The following is a 16,075-nucleotide window of genomic DNA, read 5'->3' on the forward strand; positions in this document are numbered from 1 at the left end:
AGGTATTTTTTATTTTTTATCTACACCATAAGTGCAAAAGTAAAAGGACGGCCGACGCATTTCGGCTGATACCATCAACTGGACCATAGAGTCCCTGCGTCTAGACTGTCTATTTAAAGTGGCTAAGTGCATAAGTCCCTTGTTAGTGTTTTTTTTTTTTAAATAGACTAGACTGCTAACCCATATAAACGGCTGGTTACATTTGGCTTATGGCAGTCGCCATTGTTCCTTTAGCATGTTTTGCATTTTTGTACATTTCTAAGATTGTTATCAATTATACATACACATGTGTCACCACACTGTCGTAGATTTCCTGAATTTGTCAGATTGTTCATTTGTTGGGAAAGTACCCAAATCAAATCATCGATGCAAGTGTAATAAAGATAAAAAGGATGATAAAGACACACAAAAAATGCAGCAGATGGCCTGTTCAAGGATAACCATATTAAGTACTCTGTTGCAGCTAATGGTAAGGAAAAGTAGTGAGGAGGATCGCAAGATCTAAGTTGGTAAAAGGGGCAATTTTAAGACGAGGGGAAGGAGAGGAGAGATAAGAAAGGAATTAGAGAGACAGCGTATTGTACAGATGAACAGGATTGTTTCAATTCATTACATTTGTGTATGGTTTAGGTAATTTTAGTTCTGACCGTTATTGAGCAAACGAAAGTTCAAGTTAAATTCAACTAAACCCTATGCAATCCAAATTTCCTCTCTAGACTACACTAGGAATTCCTAGATTGTAAATCTAATTTAGATAGTAGAGTATATATTTAGAAAGAGCACGGCACTCCAAAGCAGCTCTTTATTTATACAAAAAAATCTACTAAACATAGGCAGTGGGCAACCTTGGAATATGCAGGTTCATATTAGCATAAATTTCATTTGAAATTTACATATTTAAATTATTTCAAATCAAAACAATCTCTTTGCCCAAATCATTGCAATGTATGTATGCATTCAGAATAACACTTTAGTATTTCTATATTAATAAAGTTACACTAGCCAACATTTTGATTGATTCTAATACTTCATATGCACATTAACAATACTCTTAGTGACTTAATGACATATATACAGCCCAAGTGGGCATGTAAATAATTTCAAGCAATTATACCCTCACAAATAATACTAATGCGAATACTCTAAACCAAATCAAACAGTTCTTCATATTATTTTGTTTATTTTTTGTGGCTTAATATATAGCTTGGACTACACACAACGGGTGTCAGAGCGCTTTATATAAGGCCTGTTCGGGATACATAAGCACTTGACATTTCCAGAGGGAGGAGATTAAGTGGCCTCCAAACAAAACAAAGCTAATGTTGCTCAATTAGATGTACATGTGTGCTAATCCATAGTTCTGTTTCTTAGCAGCGATCTTTTTGGTAGCATGTGTGTGCGTGTACAGTATAAACGGTCGGCAGTGCTTTAAATGGGCCGGTACTCACCGGTACTGAGTACCGGCACTTCTCCATTTTCTCCCCCTGAGTACCGGAACTTATTTTCGGGCAAAGAGAGTACTGGTACTCCATGAAGCAGCAGGGCTCAGGCCCTGAAGTACGGGTACGTGCAACAGATGGTGCGTGTTGAGGTGCTGCTCTGGCTGGCAACAGCCTGTGTATGTCTGCGCTGGGGTGCTCCTGCAGTGTTAGGTTCTCATCAGGCGAGCAAGCCCATTGGGATCAAAGGGTTTAAGACACCCCACCCACCCTCCCCCGTCGTGTGGCAGCCCGGGATTAGACAATTTACTGGGTGCGAACACAGCCGCACGCAAGTACTTCAGAGGTATTTAGAAGACCAATTGCTTTTTAACGAGGCTTTGTTATTTCTCACCCCTTCTTGAGCCCCTGCATCTCTGCTGCCTATTGCTGAGAGATTGCGCCCCACCCCCTTGAAATTTGACTCTAGTTGCAGCTCTGGTTCTCATTGGCATCCCAACAAGAATGAGGATATGGTCAGAGGTGCCGAGAGTGGAACTGAAGAACCAGGGTCGGTCGAATTCCGACGTCCGCTCATCATCCTGTGGTTCTGGAGAACTCCCTTAACCAGGGGTCTTAAAAAAGTAGGCTTTAATGCAGATGTTCTGATTGCATGTAAATCGCTTAAATGCCCATGGCCCAAATTCGCGCAATATCAAACTGCCAAAAATTAGGCTCAGCACGTATGACATAGAAGCTGATGCTTGCCACGTCCCTTATGTAAGGAGGCAGTTTGATTTTGCGCGAATTTGGCCCATGGGCATTTAAGCGCTTTACACGACAATCAGAGCATTTGCGTTAAAGCTTACCTATGTGGCTATTATTAAATTCCTGGCTCACAGACACCCCCCAGACACGCCCCTAAATACATACCCAGTCTTAGTGAGTACCGGCACTTCTAATTTCCCATTTAAAGCACTGAAGGTCGGTAAAATCCTGCAGGAAAAAACAGGCACCTTCAAATCTGTGATGTCACCTGACTCCTTGAAGCTGCTTATAAGTAATTAAAATAAGATTAATGACATACAGTTCAATATGTTATGAATACGCAGAATATTTATAAGAAAGATAAGCTGAATTTCCTGTGATTAAGCATGTTACACCTGAGGCCGTTTGCTAGGAATTAAGTTGCAAATTACCTAACTTTTTAAATAAATAAATCATAGGACCATTAAGATCTGTGCTCAGCCTTTTTACATTTTGATGTTTAATGTTTCTTTCTTAATATCCTACAGGTTTTCTCAGATCACTGCCCTTACCTGATGGGTCCCATTGAATACCTGAAGGACTTTGTCACCCCTGACACAGACATTAAGGTTAGACACTTTAATCTTCTTCACAGGGAACCACTTTCTACTCGTATGTGTTTTTCTTGCTTTCATCACTTTTCAGTCACTATGGAAACTACACTAAATCGGCGATTCATGTCAACAGGCGAGGTGAAGGAATTGTCAATTTATCTAGCAGTCCCTTTAGGTGTCTAGAGAGAGTGTGTGAGCAAGGACTTCTTAGAAGCACCTCGGCTGTTGCATGCCATGGCATTCCTTGTATTGCATGCAATAGAATGAAGACCATCGCTTTTGTTAATATATACTTTTCACATATTGCTGGGGTATTCAGTGCAGTAGCAAGCAGCCTGACTGTGAAATGAGCTATGAATTAAATGTTCCTTAATGAAATGGAATAGTTGGGCTATATATAGCCTGAACACAAAAGACCTCTGATATAATGTTGTGACTGTTAACCACATTGAAGGTTTTTTAGAGATGTTTCAGACCAATCAAAATGTCATCAGAGGTTATCTTGCTCTGAAAATGTATTTCTCTAGATTGCCGTTTTAAAGGATTACGCGGTGTTTGCCATTCCTGCTTTCTTCAAAGGCCATCTGCCGCCATAGGCTGCGTGTTTCATCGCTTAAGTGGGTAGATGCACGGGACCAGGGAGCGAGCTGGGCCTACATTTTAAAACATGTTAAGTATGATGACCACTTTCTATGCGGTTTAACCAACCAGAGAAGCAATTCCTGGATAAAAGATAATTCTCTGCCATTGCCGACTTTTCTCTTTTTACGATGCCAGTAGGGGAAGGATTTCCTTTGCAACCCTTCCTATGCATGAGCAAACACATGGCTAGAGCTCGGCCGAAATTTCCTGTGCAATTTAAAAAGCGCGTCCTAGGAAATTGTGAGTCAATGTGCTGAAAAGAATGCAGTACTCAAAGAGCTACTTTCCTTAATTCTGACGACAACTGTTTTTTCTGACATGGATTTTCTGTGAGTCTTCGGAGTAATAAGTGGCAGACGGTATATTTTTTTTAAACGACTTTTATTTCGATTTGTGAGACCATTATTCTATTGAGAGTGTTTAGAATCTGCAGGAGTCATAACACTCATCTGGTGATCGCACAGACTTGATGATATGATGTTTTCAAAACACTAATTACAACCTTAGCACCTAATTTAGAGGGATGGGATAATGGGAGAAAAAGCCCCATCTGCCTTTTCTTCACCCCCGGGCCGATTTAGAGATTGAGGGGATGCGTTTTCCCTGATGGCTTAGCTGCAACCATCTGTGTTATTGGGAATGCCGTATGCACAGGTCGAACATGTTGGCTTCCGGATGCCTTGTTTAGGGTTGCCAGTCTGCTGTGTGGTATCTGTTGACTGATATCATATGCATAACTTTAGAGCATGGCAGTCTGAGAACTGCACCCAAGTTTCTGTGGCGTGCTGTGACACTGACTTTTCTAACACATATGGCGAAATGTTTAAGTGCGCCCGGGTTACATTTCCATGACCCGGATGATACACACCGCATCGAAGGCCTAGTCAATGAAGTAAAGTCATGGAGGATGGGTTCACTGAAGTAACGGCTACATGGGGCTGGAGCCAAGAAAGGAGTCGATATGGGGCTAGCGTCTCCGGTAAATGGCGACTGGAGCAGAATCATGGTAGTGGGGAATGTGATGGTGAGAAAACCACCTTATAGGTATCAGATTCTACTTGCTTTAGCAAACACTGATTGTGTGAGCATGGTACCCGTTTGAAAAGACACTCATGGAGATGTTTCAGTATAGAAACGGAGATCCCACGGACACTGCCTACTCCTAAAAAATGGAACAGTAATGTTTCATTTTTCTGTTTTTTAAATGCATCCCGTTTTACGTTAAGGAAACCGGACTGCATTAAAAAACTGCTTTATTTAAAAAGCAGTCATAGACATGGTGGTCTACTGACCCCAGCAGGCCACCCTCCCTGGGAGTGCTAGCCATTCCTAATGGGGTCGCAAATTCCACCTGTCTCATAAATATTAATGAGGCAGGCAATTTGCGAACCCATTAGGAATCGCAAACAGTGTCTGAGACACTGCTGTGCATTCTAACTTGCGAGTCAGCCCTTAGTTTGGGTACTTTCAGTTTGCTGCACCTGTACATTCTAACTTGCGAGTCAGCCCTTAGTTTGGGTACTTTCAGTTTGCTGCACCTGTACATTCTAACTTGCGAGTCAGCCCTTAGTTTGGGTACTTTCAGTTTGCTGCACCTGTACATTCTAACTTGCGAGTCAGCCCTTAGTTCGGGTACTTTCAGTTTGCTGAACCTGTACATTCTAACTTGCGAGTCAGCCCTTAGTTCGGGTACTTTCAGTTTGCTGAACCTGTACATTCTAACTTGCGAGTCAGCCCTTAGTTTGGGTACTTTCAGTTTGCTGCACCTGTACATTCTAACTTGCGAGTCAGCACTTAGTTTGGGTACTTTCAGTTTGCTGAACCTGTACATTCTAACTTGCGAGTCAGCCCTTAGTTCGGGTACTTTCAGTTTGCTGCACCTGTACATTCTAACTTGCGAGTCAGCCCTTTTTCGGGTACTTTCAGTTTGCTGCACCTGTACATTCTAACTTGCGAGTCAGCCCTTAGTTCGGGTACTTTCAGTTTGCTGAACCTGTACATTCTAACTTGCGAGTCAGCCCTTAGTTTGGGTACTTTCAGTTTGCTGCACCTGTACATTCTAACTTGCGAGTCAGCCCTTAGTTTGGGTACTTTCAGTTTGCTGCACCTGTACATTCTAACTTGCGAGTCAGCCCTTAGTTCGGGTACTTTCAGTTTGCTGAACCTCGAATTAAAAGGCGTGTTTAGCCTTCAACAGTGAGTCTAATATAATATCTTGATAACCTGAAAAGTTTCTGTTGCTCTTGAATTATATTGTGGCCGAGTCAACGATTCTTTCCTGGTTTTGGAAACTTAAGGTCACACATAAAAAAGACAGGTGAAAAAAGTGGTCGCAACTATCTTGCTGACATTTTGTGACCTGTCTCTGGTTTTGCACTGCCTGATTACGAAATGTTCAATTGCAGGGGGGCACATAACGACCTACCTAATGATTGTTAATTGGTCAGGTCATATCTACGACCCTTTATGTTTGACTACAAACAAAGGGATGGTGGCCGTCAAGGAACAGCAGACCACCACCCGTGTGCACTTTCCCCAGACAGCAGCCTTTTTTCCATAAAAACAGCTCATGCCCCTTAAAGGAAAGATGATGCTTAAAAATAATGTCTCATTTTGCAAAACTTAAAGGAGAGCAGGCAGTGGTAACGTGGACCATTATGTACTCCCCCCGAAGCCACCCAACACCATTCACAAAGGAGAAGGTGTACACTTTCAAAATCAGTTGCTAGTTCCTTTGAGGTGTCAGTAACCGATCAATGGTTTGCCCCCGCAGCTGTGGTCACAAACAATTGATACATGCCATAGTGAATCACAATTAGAATATAGTACCCCTTTCATGCTCCTTCCTAATTGTGATTCAGTGAGGGTCACCCAACCTATTTGGTGAATCAGAAAGCCTTTTCCAACTGGCAAAATTCATTGAATATATACCCAAAAGTGATTTTCTGGTCACAAACCCTTTGATTTTGTGTCTCACAGGGATTGTGATTGCAAAATGGCTTTGTAAATCTGGCCCTTAATCGAAAGATATAAGTCCATTGAGTGCATAATTTATAGGTTTATGTAATGAGTACAGGCCTTCAGTGTGGGTTATTACTTACATATTACAGGCGTACAGATAGTAGAAGCCAGGAGGTGCTTGTGTTATGTGCTGTCATCCGACATACCTCTTTTTATCCTTTCCTATTGGTTTGGAAAGCTGCCATGTTCCTGATAAGGTCGCTCTCAGAAGCCTTTCTTTTCTTTACCAGTTAGCCAATTTCACTACTGCATTCACATTTGCAGCTTTTTTCACGCTCACATATGTTGTGGAATAAATCTAGAAACGATTTGTTGAAGAGTTCCTATCGAAATCTGTAGTTTTGCATTTTGCATGCAGCCCCCTCTTCAGCTCACCTCTTTTGCATGATCTGAATTCTTTGACCAATTTATTTTGTGGACAGGTGCCAGCGCGTTCATTGTGAGACCCTGTCTGTCTTTCTCATTGCGAGATGCCACAAATGAGCGAAAAGGGTGCTCTAAGAAGGTCCTAGGGGGTGGGTTAGAGAAAGAATGCAAATGTACTACTAATCTTATGACATTTGCGACTTTGTGTGTCTATGATTAAAAGAAAGGTCAAGTTACAGCAGGAAAAATCTCTCTTGAACGCAATGAACTTGAATAGACTTTGAAAATAAAAATAAATGCTTTATTCGTCGATGCAGTGAGCGCAAGGTAAGTGGTTTTATTTATTCAATTTATGTTCACTATCCCCTCGTATGTCGACTTCTGGCCTGCCCTGCCTGGCCCTACCGCTCTACCACTCTTACCTGTACTGGCTGCGCCTGTTAATCACTACTCAATAGGAGCCGGGCAAAAAATCACCCACCGAAAGGTGAAATGTATGCACTAATGTGCATGTGTTCATGTTAAGGGGCTGCTTGCATCTTCTTGTTGGCACAGTAGTAAGTGCATGATCCACTCGGTGGAAAAGTGCAATTACTGCTAATCTGTGCTCAGCATTTTTTATGGTAGAGTAAGAACCATGGGATAGAGAGATATTTTAAAATAATATTTCCCACTTTCAAGCTAAATAAAAATGTTGTTGTGATATTCACCTTAAGCCTATGTTTTGCATCAAAAATCTATTTCTGTTTCTTTGTCAGAATACTAAAACGCAGGGGGGCACAACCTCTACACATAAAGACCATGCCAATAGAGCTGCCTTCTTGCCCTCCACATGACTTCAGGGAATCCCATTCTGCTTAAAAATGAACATGGCCAGCTTATGCTTTCCCGGGCTAAAACTTAACCTCCTTCCCTGGGCTCCCATAGGTACAGCTATGCTTCTTGCCTCATAATTCACTTGCTCTGGATGCTTTCTTTTACAGACTGGACCTTATTGTGAATACTGCTATATTTGCTGGTTCTCAGATTGTTGTTTCAATAGCGCTCAGCTGTAAGGACGAAGGGCCTGTATGGCGGACAGGTTACGAACGGGGCAGGCATACCGCCTGCCTTACTTCAAGTTTTATTACCGAAGGTGTATCCTGGCATTACAATCTCTTCTAATGTATGCGAGGTGATGGTGTTGAAGGAAGCAAAAGAGACATCTCAAGACGAGTTGGGCTTGTCCTTATTGAACTGATGAGAATTAAGTGCCGGTTGAGGGGAAATATTATCATACAATTATTGATTTTGTGCCTAAACTTGGTGGAAAATGCAAAGCAGAGAGCTGGAGTAGAAGGGTTAGACTGCCCAAAAGCTGAGGGGTGCATGAGGTCCTTCACAGTCTTGAATGCTTCTATGTTCTATATTTAGAGACTACATAGTTTATTAGTACAGACGGATCTGATCTGAAAGAGAACCTTAGGGGATAATGGTCCATCCAAAGTAGAGGAGTCAATGGTTATTCCTATTATTTTGGTGAATGGTAAGTCCAGAGTGTGATCTGCGTCATGCATAGGCCCGGTTTCTTCTTGAAACAATTTAGATGCCTACAAATCATCCTTACGTTTGATGTTAATGTCTAGTTCTGATCCTAGAAGTGAAAACTAAACTCTCCAAAGACCAAAAAGTGATTGAATATGATTATGTATGGGGGCTAATATGTCAGCGAGTAGTGCACTGAATGTTTTGGGGGATTTTGGGGGGTGGGATCGGTATGTTAGAGCTCCACTTAGTGAAATGTATGCAAGCAACTGAATTCGAAAGTAGATTTCTGACTGGTAGGAATCTACAACTGTGCTGTGTGAAAAGGGGCCATATATACAAGGCCACGAAAAGCCACACAGGATTTACAACAACAACAAAAATATATTAATAACCAAATAGGCGAACCCCATTGCATTTACCAATGCTTGTTTCTGGCTGTTTTTACACAACTGTTGGTATACATTTTGCACCCACTTTTAGGTTATGTTCTGGTGCAAACAGGCATAGAATGCAGTACTTTTCTCCAAATGCAAAAGTGTTAAATGAACTGAAAACATCATACCACACATTTCACCAGAATTTTTTCAGCTTCCCACACACTCCAAATGACCCTCAAGGTAATATGTCCATGAATGACAAAATGAACCAAATGTGAATGCATCACTATTATAAACTTTCCATAACAATGACCTATGTGTGTAAAGGTAAGCTTCCCTTTCTAGGCCTGGATTAACAGGACAGCTGTCTAGATGATATATATGTTTACCACTTCTTTAAAATATACATAAAGTGACCTTTGGCTTGGCTTTCCCAGAGAAGTAGTACTGCCTTACATCATGTTGTCAGCTGGCGATGTATGATTTCACCTTAGCCTATCAGGAACAGCTTCCATTATACAATTCATGAGTAACAATTCAAAAATGTAAAAATAAACCAACCATGCTGTTTGACAAATTCAGCTTTTTTCTCATATGTATATTCTACACAGAAAGCAAAATGCTTTGCTACTTTTTTACCTGAATTAACAAAGACAGTAGTGTAGGCTTTAATTTGATAAACAATATTTCTGCATACAATGCATACATGCAGTATTTGGTAATGCAGTTGTTTACATTAGCTGGCACATGAAAGCCAGACCAATTGGGTTTGCCAGTGCTTGTTTATTTTTGTTATGAGGGGCTGCCCCTCTGATTTTTAGGTTGTGCCTAGAGTAAGCGTGCATGCGCTGCTCTGCAAGGCATGCTGTAATTCCTATGTGAAGTTTGAACACACCCACACACAACCGCCACTTTTTCATTGGTCGCTTGGTCTGCCTTTTAAAATGCCATTACTTTCATTGGTGAAGGGTGTACATTTGTCCGCCTGGTGGCTGTTTTGTTACCGCCCTGGCTATTGGCCCTGCAACATGGATCCTTTAATTAGTGGCCATATGTTTGTTTTCTTTCTACCCTCTCCTCACTTCTCGCCAGCCCTGCATGATCGTTATATGCGAGTGTACCGATCTACGAAAGTATCTGATTTTGCAGGATTTACAAACTTTGTGTGACCCTGACCCACTGATTCCAAGCCCTGTCTAGACCCGAAGATTTTCTTTCTCCAAACACGTTTCATTGAATAAATGTAAAGATGGTGTGTAAACCTAGGTAAATGTCAAAATACTTGTAACATCAACCGGTGCTGACCAGGAGCCCCGGCTTCTGAATTAAAAGAAAAAAACCTGCATGCAACACAATAGGAAACGAAGGTGAACAGAAAATAGTGATCAGCTGGCAGTGGGATGTGCCATGGGATTGTGGCCAATCCTCACTTTCACCTTGTTTGCTGTAGGGCAATGATGTGTCCCTCGCCTCAGCTGGGTGCTGAGTCAGCACTATCTCAGTGGAGGCTGGTGACATTTGAAAGTGGTACGGTGTAACATTATTGTCGTACTGCGGTGAGCGAGGGTAGCGAGCGACCTCGAACAACCTACAGGAAGTTTGCGGGGCTTCCCCCATCCCAAGAAAATTTTGAAAAAAGAGAGGAAAAACGGTGCATTTTTAAAAAAATTTGAGGTAGCAGGAAGGTTAATAAAGCAATTAGTGCTGGGCCTAATAAACAGATCGGTCACTGCACCTCCCCTCACTTCACACAGCTTTGCTCTTGTACCTTCACCCAGCTCCACAGAGACCCATGTTCACTACAGGTGTACACACTCCTCTCTACTGGGGATTGCCAAGTAGACAGACAAATACACACAATCAGACACATCTCAGTCTTGAAACTGTAAATCAGAGGCACCCAAACTGATCTTATAATAGGAATTATAATGCAGACAAATAGTCAGACACTAAGCGTCCTCCCCCGTTCCATCTCAAATGTTCAAGATTGTACCTTTGAAACACCACGCTGCATTCTAAAAGCCGGGAAGTAGTTGGGGGTATGAGGCATTAAGATATGTTTAAATAAATACAACCATTACTTTTCCATTAACATATTGAACGTTTTATAAAATGGTGCGCTGTTAAACAGTCAATATAGGTACAACCCCTAAGTCTGCCTATTTCCTGCCCATTCTCTGCTACAGGGTTATACCAAATCACTCCACAAACACTGGCAAATATGAAACATTATGCAATGTGATTGTACCAGGATCACACCTTGCGTCAATGGGGACTGAGATGGTGTCGATGTACAAAGAGGAGAAAAGGGAAAGCAAAGCACTGTGTCCCTTACTCCCGTATGCTACGCGAGCCTCCGTGCTTCTGCTGTGACACAAGCACTGCAATTTTGGAGCAGCTGTAATGCCCACAGATAACTGCTTCTATCTTTTCTCTGTATACTCCCCCTTCCCTTCGAGCAGAGGCATGGGCTCAGGGGTTTAGATCCTTTTACCTCATGCACTTTTGGAAGACAGATTATGCTGTTGTGTTTTTGGGACATCGCTCAAGGAGCCTTATTAGCATGGGTCATGCGCACATTTCTCTGTGGTGGGGGAGAGACGTCCACGTGACACAAAGCACAACACTCCTACCAGGAGGAGAGGTCTCGGCACCGCTGCCCATGAACACATTCCGGGCTGGATGGAGATGTCAGGTGCTCCTGCCAGAGGAAGGCGAGGGTGCTAACTGGTGCTGCATGTCTAAAATATTAATAACTGAAAGCAGCAAGGCGTGTCATGTAACTCTAGTCTGCACCGGAATTCATGCTTTACATGCACGCAGACCTTTCACCTAGTGGCACAGATACAAACATGCTATGGTGGTGTTTTCACATATGGATGTTCGTAAATATCCCATAAAACCACAGATTATAAAAACTAATGTGAGGCCTACTTACAAGTGAGGGGCATTTCAACATGACACTGAAATCATTTACACTCAGGTGGAAAGTCTGACACAACGGGCAGGTTTACAACAAAAGACTAACACTGCGTTCTTAAACTGTCGTGGTACAGTGCTGCTGTAATGCAGTTGAAATAGCACAACTGATGATACCAATTCGCTCAATGACGGAAGAACAGCGTGTGTGAGTACAGGGAACAAAACTGGGAGCAGAAACAGCAACGACGCCTTCAACTTGGTTAAAGGGACTTTTGTCTTCACCTGGTCCAACAGTCACTCTCCAGGGCGCCTACAAGAAGAAATAAAGTGCTATGAGGCTATGCTACCAGGTTCAGCAACCAGCTGCCGGTAAGGCAACCCACTAAAAGTCCTGCTAACCAACCCTGCACCTCACCACAGCAGGAGCCCGGCCACCAGAAGCAGTAACCATTGTGCGGATGCTCTCAGAGCCAGCACCCCAGAGAGAGGCATGAAAGCCCTGATACAGAGACTAACAATCCATTGTGTGGCCCACGACCAAAGCTATCAGTCAACAAGTGACAAGATACCGGGTAAAGCACCCCAACGATCTGTGGCGGTGCGTCCATTGGGGGCATTGGGGCGTTGCCCCCGCGCCCGCAGCTCCCTCGGCGTCTCTGAACTCAGTTTACTTAAGTTCAGAGACGCCGAGGGAGAACTGAAAATCTTGTCAGTCAGTCTGACGTCGGACCCCCCACCCCCTTCAGAGTCTGAAGGGGGTAGGCGGTCTGGCGTCATGTTGACTGACAGGCATGGTCTGAGGCAACAGGCAGCAGCACACAAGTGCGCATGAGTGGGGACGGAGGGCGAATTTTTGCCCCATGCCCAGTCATGTGCACTAGTGTTTCCACAGGCTGGCGCATGCCCATTAGGAGAGCGAGGGTCGGTCTCCTAATGGGCAGGCGGGCGGAGCGTAAGCCTGCTTTAAGCCAATCCTGGCGCTGCTCCAGCGCCAGGATTGGCTGAGAGGGGTCTTGCCAGCAGTGATGGGCTGTTCCAGTGCAGGCGCCAGAACGGACCCGAGGCGGCACGGACCTGCTCAGGTAGGATACATTTTATTAGTTATTTAAAAAACCCCACCCCCACACGACACACCCCCTCCCCCCCACGAGCCGCGACTGCATGTGAGTGCTATGCATGTAACCTGTCGGTTCTAACGACAGCTACCAGCAACATATGTGAGATTGATTTAACACGTTTAGTGTAAGTAGTGCACAGTTTGTCACTGTAACCTGATGTTTGTTTATATAGGCAGTCGGTTCCGGTAGCAGAGCTTCCCTGCGTCCTAGGAGCTGCTGGTCACGGTAACAGGATAGTTTGCTGGTAATTGAATCCGGACTCCTGTGCTTTTAATCCCAGCTCTGAGCAGTTGGTTCTCTTTTCACAGCTATCCCTAGCTGATTATTTGATAGCAGGGTTTTCTCCTCTGTAGCTAATCCCAGTAGCAGTGGTCACAATGGCTTTAAGACCTTTTGCTGATGACATAGGAGCAGGCGAATCGTTGGGGTGCTTTACCCGGTATCTTGTCACTTGTTGACTGATAGCTTTGGTCGTGGGCCACGCAATGGATTGTTAGTCTCTGTATCAGGGCTTTCATGCCTCTCTCTGGGGTGCTGGCTCTGACAGCATCTCGCACAGTGGTCACTGCTTCTGGTGGCCGGGCTCCTGCTGTGGTGAGATGCTTCTGTACTTAAAAAATATATAGGTATGATAATTACCAGAAATCCTTGGGTCTTCCATGTGTTGTGGTGATTACCATCACATAGGGATGTCATTATGCTGAAAATACATGTGAGCGAGGATACGTTACAGTAGTGACCTTATAATGTGCCACATCGCTAAACACTTATAAGGTCCCAAAGGAGTGACCGATTGAATTGCAAATACTTGTTTCTTCGTTTTATGATCTGGCTCGACAGTGCAGCTGTGGGGCATTTATGGGAGAGCGGCGAGGACAGGACTTTTCCCACATATTGGGAGCCAGGAGTATGGGTTTTGTTTGGGCAGAAGTTGTATGCCCCCAAAAAAGGGCTTGTCCTCCACACAGTGTGATCATTTTGTGTTTTTTTCCCGCTGCCTGAGCGTGAACTTCCAGGAGAACCCACATGCAATTGAAAGCTCTAAAAGTGTCTTCAACTAGATAATTGATGGGGTTTTCTCTGGCGGCAGCTCAGATGGAAGGAGGCCCTCATTAATGTACAGGATGCTTTGGTCTGGCTTGGCAGTGCATTTATAAGCCTGACCTATTTGCAATGCTAATGTTTGCTTTCTTTATGGGGTAAAGGTCACCTACCCATGACCAAGTTTTTTTTTAATGTACATTGGGCGGCCCCTCTTTCTCCTGCTCCCTTTCACCACCCTGCCAGGGCTTTTAACCACCTGCAGCTGCCACATTGTTTATGCAATGCAGGCAGCGAAATGTTCACCGGCACCAAGAAAAATGCACTAAGCCTGCATGTTTTCACTGGAGATCTACTGGTTGGATGCAACCCTGAATTCTTTTTATGGTCAAGAAGCTGAGGATGGCAGCAATACATAAAGAAAGTGAATAAAATAAAATAAACTGCCATTCAAATATTCGGTTGACTAAAATAAAATTCACCAAGGCTGAGTCTATTAGTCCCTGAGCTCATGGTTTGAGCTTTTTAAAGACCGAAGCACGGGAACTGGAACTAATGTTTGGAGAGTGATAAAGCACATCATACTTAAAGGGCCTTAAGGTTTGTGATTTCTCGTTTTAAATTTTAAGCGACTCTGGTCGGAAGTGACCAAACAATGTTTATTGTCTATAGAGTGTTTAGTGAAGTGTGTCGGTACATTCTGAGTGAGTGAGGGCCTTTGGATCTGGCTGGTTGACCCCTCTGTTAATGGGGTCAGTACCTTTAACAGCGGGATCCTAATACCAAGAGCAGCGAAATACAATGAAATCAGCTCATTGCCGTGACCTATGACACGTTTTGCCTTCATCCGGGCTCGGCGCTCTGAATGGAGAAATCAACGGGAGTCATCGCTCGGTCGCTCTTTCCGTAGAAGCTATGACGTCTTAGAAATAGTAAAATAGCACCATGTTTCATCGTTTCAAATCCCTAAAACTGTGACATTCTTGAATCTAGGAAATAGTGAGGCTCTGCAAGGCTCTGTGGTACAATTAAATGCCTATTTTAGGTAGATTCTCAAGGATGCGCGGGTAAAGTGGGGCATTGCTCTGTGTTGAGGAGGACATACTGTCCACAGTAAGTGTATTAGAAATTTGCCACGCATGTCACCAGAATATCAAAGCATAAACATATTGAACATTTCTATAGAATGGATCACAACAACATAGTTATTGAATAAAAATCAGGCCACACTGATATTGTGTATTTAATATTTATTGCACCATCATAATATTTCCTCGTTCTCCAGTTTCTTGATCATGCTGTGATATTCTGGTAACACCTGTTGCAGATGAACAGAGGCGTTTCACCTGAGCAGCTCCAACTGCTCCCCTTTATTGTAAAAGAGCGTTCAGTTACTGCTGCAGTCAATGATTTCTGTGAACTGCTCAAAGAATGGAGGGCCAATGGTAGCGAGGCATTCTTTGGAACTAATTAGTCACCAACAACCTATTCTCCAGCGACGTCCAGTAATATCCCAGGTAAATGTTCAGTGGCTCTATTTTATTTTTTGTAGATAGAAAGGCTTGTGAGCTATATCCGTTATTCAGAATACCTGAGCCATGGCAGGTAAATGTTGTTCATACAGGGGATTGTTGCTGCTTGTCTAGAGAAGAATAAGTAGCTGTGCGCATGCACTTCCGATTGTGTTTAAGAAGTTGCCTGTTGGATTTATACTTGACCCTTTTTATTTAAAAACATATTTCTTTTATTACAAGAATATAATTTTGACCTCAAATAAAGGAAAGCTAATTTGTTACTGATCACTGCATCTTTTTTTTTTAATGAGAGGCTGTTACCTGGTAAGGATTTCAATGCATTATTTTCATATGTCTAAACAGATACAAAAAATCAAAAGAGATTGTAAGTCATGATTCGTACATACATGCGGTTCTCGACATTAAAGTTTTCATGTCGAGATCCGCTAATGGATTGCACCTTCTTTTAGATTAATTTTATAGCTTTATGGTGGGATTGGACCTTAAAACAAATCTTAAGAAACAATTTGCAATGAGCATTGGCTCCAAAAATGTGAAAATTAGGTCTTTTCATCTGGGGGAGTAGGACATTTTAAGAGTTCAGACCTTCACTTATTTGGGTCTTCCCCATGATCGAAATTTGACTTGGAAAATGTGCATAATATTGGGGCGACCCAATGTCAAAGAGCTGTGGAGTTGATCTTTACCTTTTCTAGGAGGCTCGGACACAATCTGATTAGAGAAATGGTTCATATTTACAAGAGCAAA

General features: G+C 43.0%; 1 protein-coding gene across 1 annotated transcript in view; it reads left to right on the top strand.

Moving 5' to 3' along the window:
• The window catches only part of NCKAP1L (NCK associated protein 1 like), a 1,693,457-nt gene that overhangs the window by 1,044,514 nt on the left and 632,868 nt on the right, over positions 1-16,075 (top strand). Inside the window, exon 26 of the mRNA XM_085654768.1 lies at positions 2,714-2,794. Within this exon, the coding sequence (XP_085510894.1) occupies positions 2,714-2,794 (81 nt within the window). The remainder of the gene's footprint in view (positions 1-2,713; positions 2,795-16,075) is intronic.

The sequence above is a fragment of the Triturus cristatus genome, chromosome 4_1, assembly GCF_964204655.1.
Source record: "Triturus cristatus chromosome 4_1, aTriCri1.1, whole genome shotgun sequence".
NCBI lineage: Eukaryota > Metazoa > Chordata > Amphibia > Caudata > Salamandridae > Triturus > Triturus cristatus.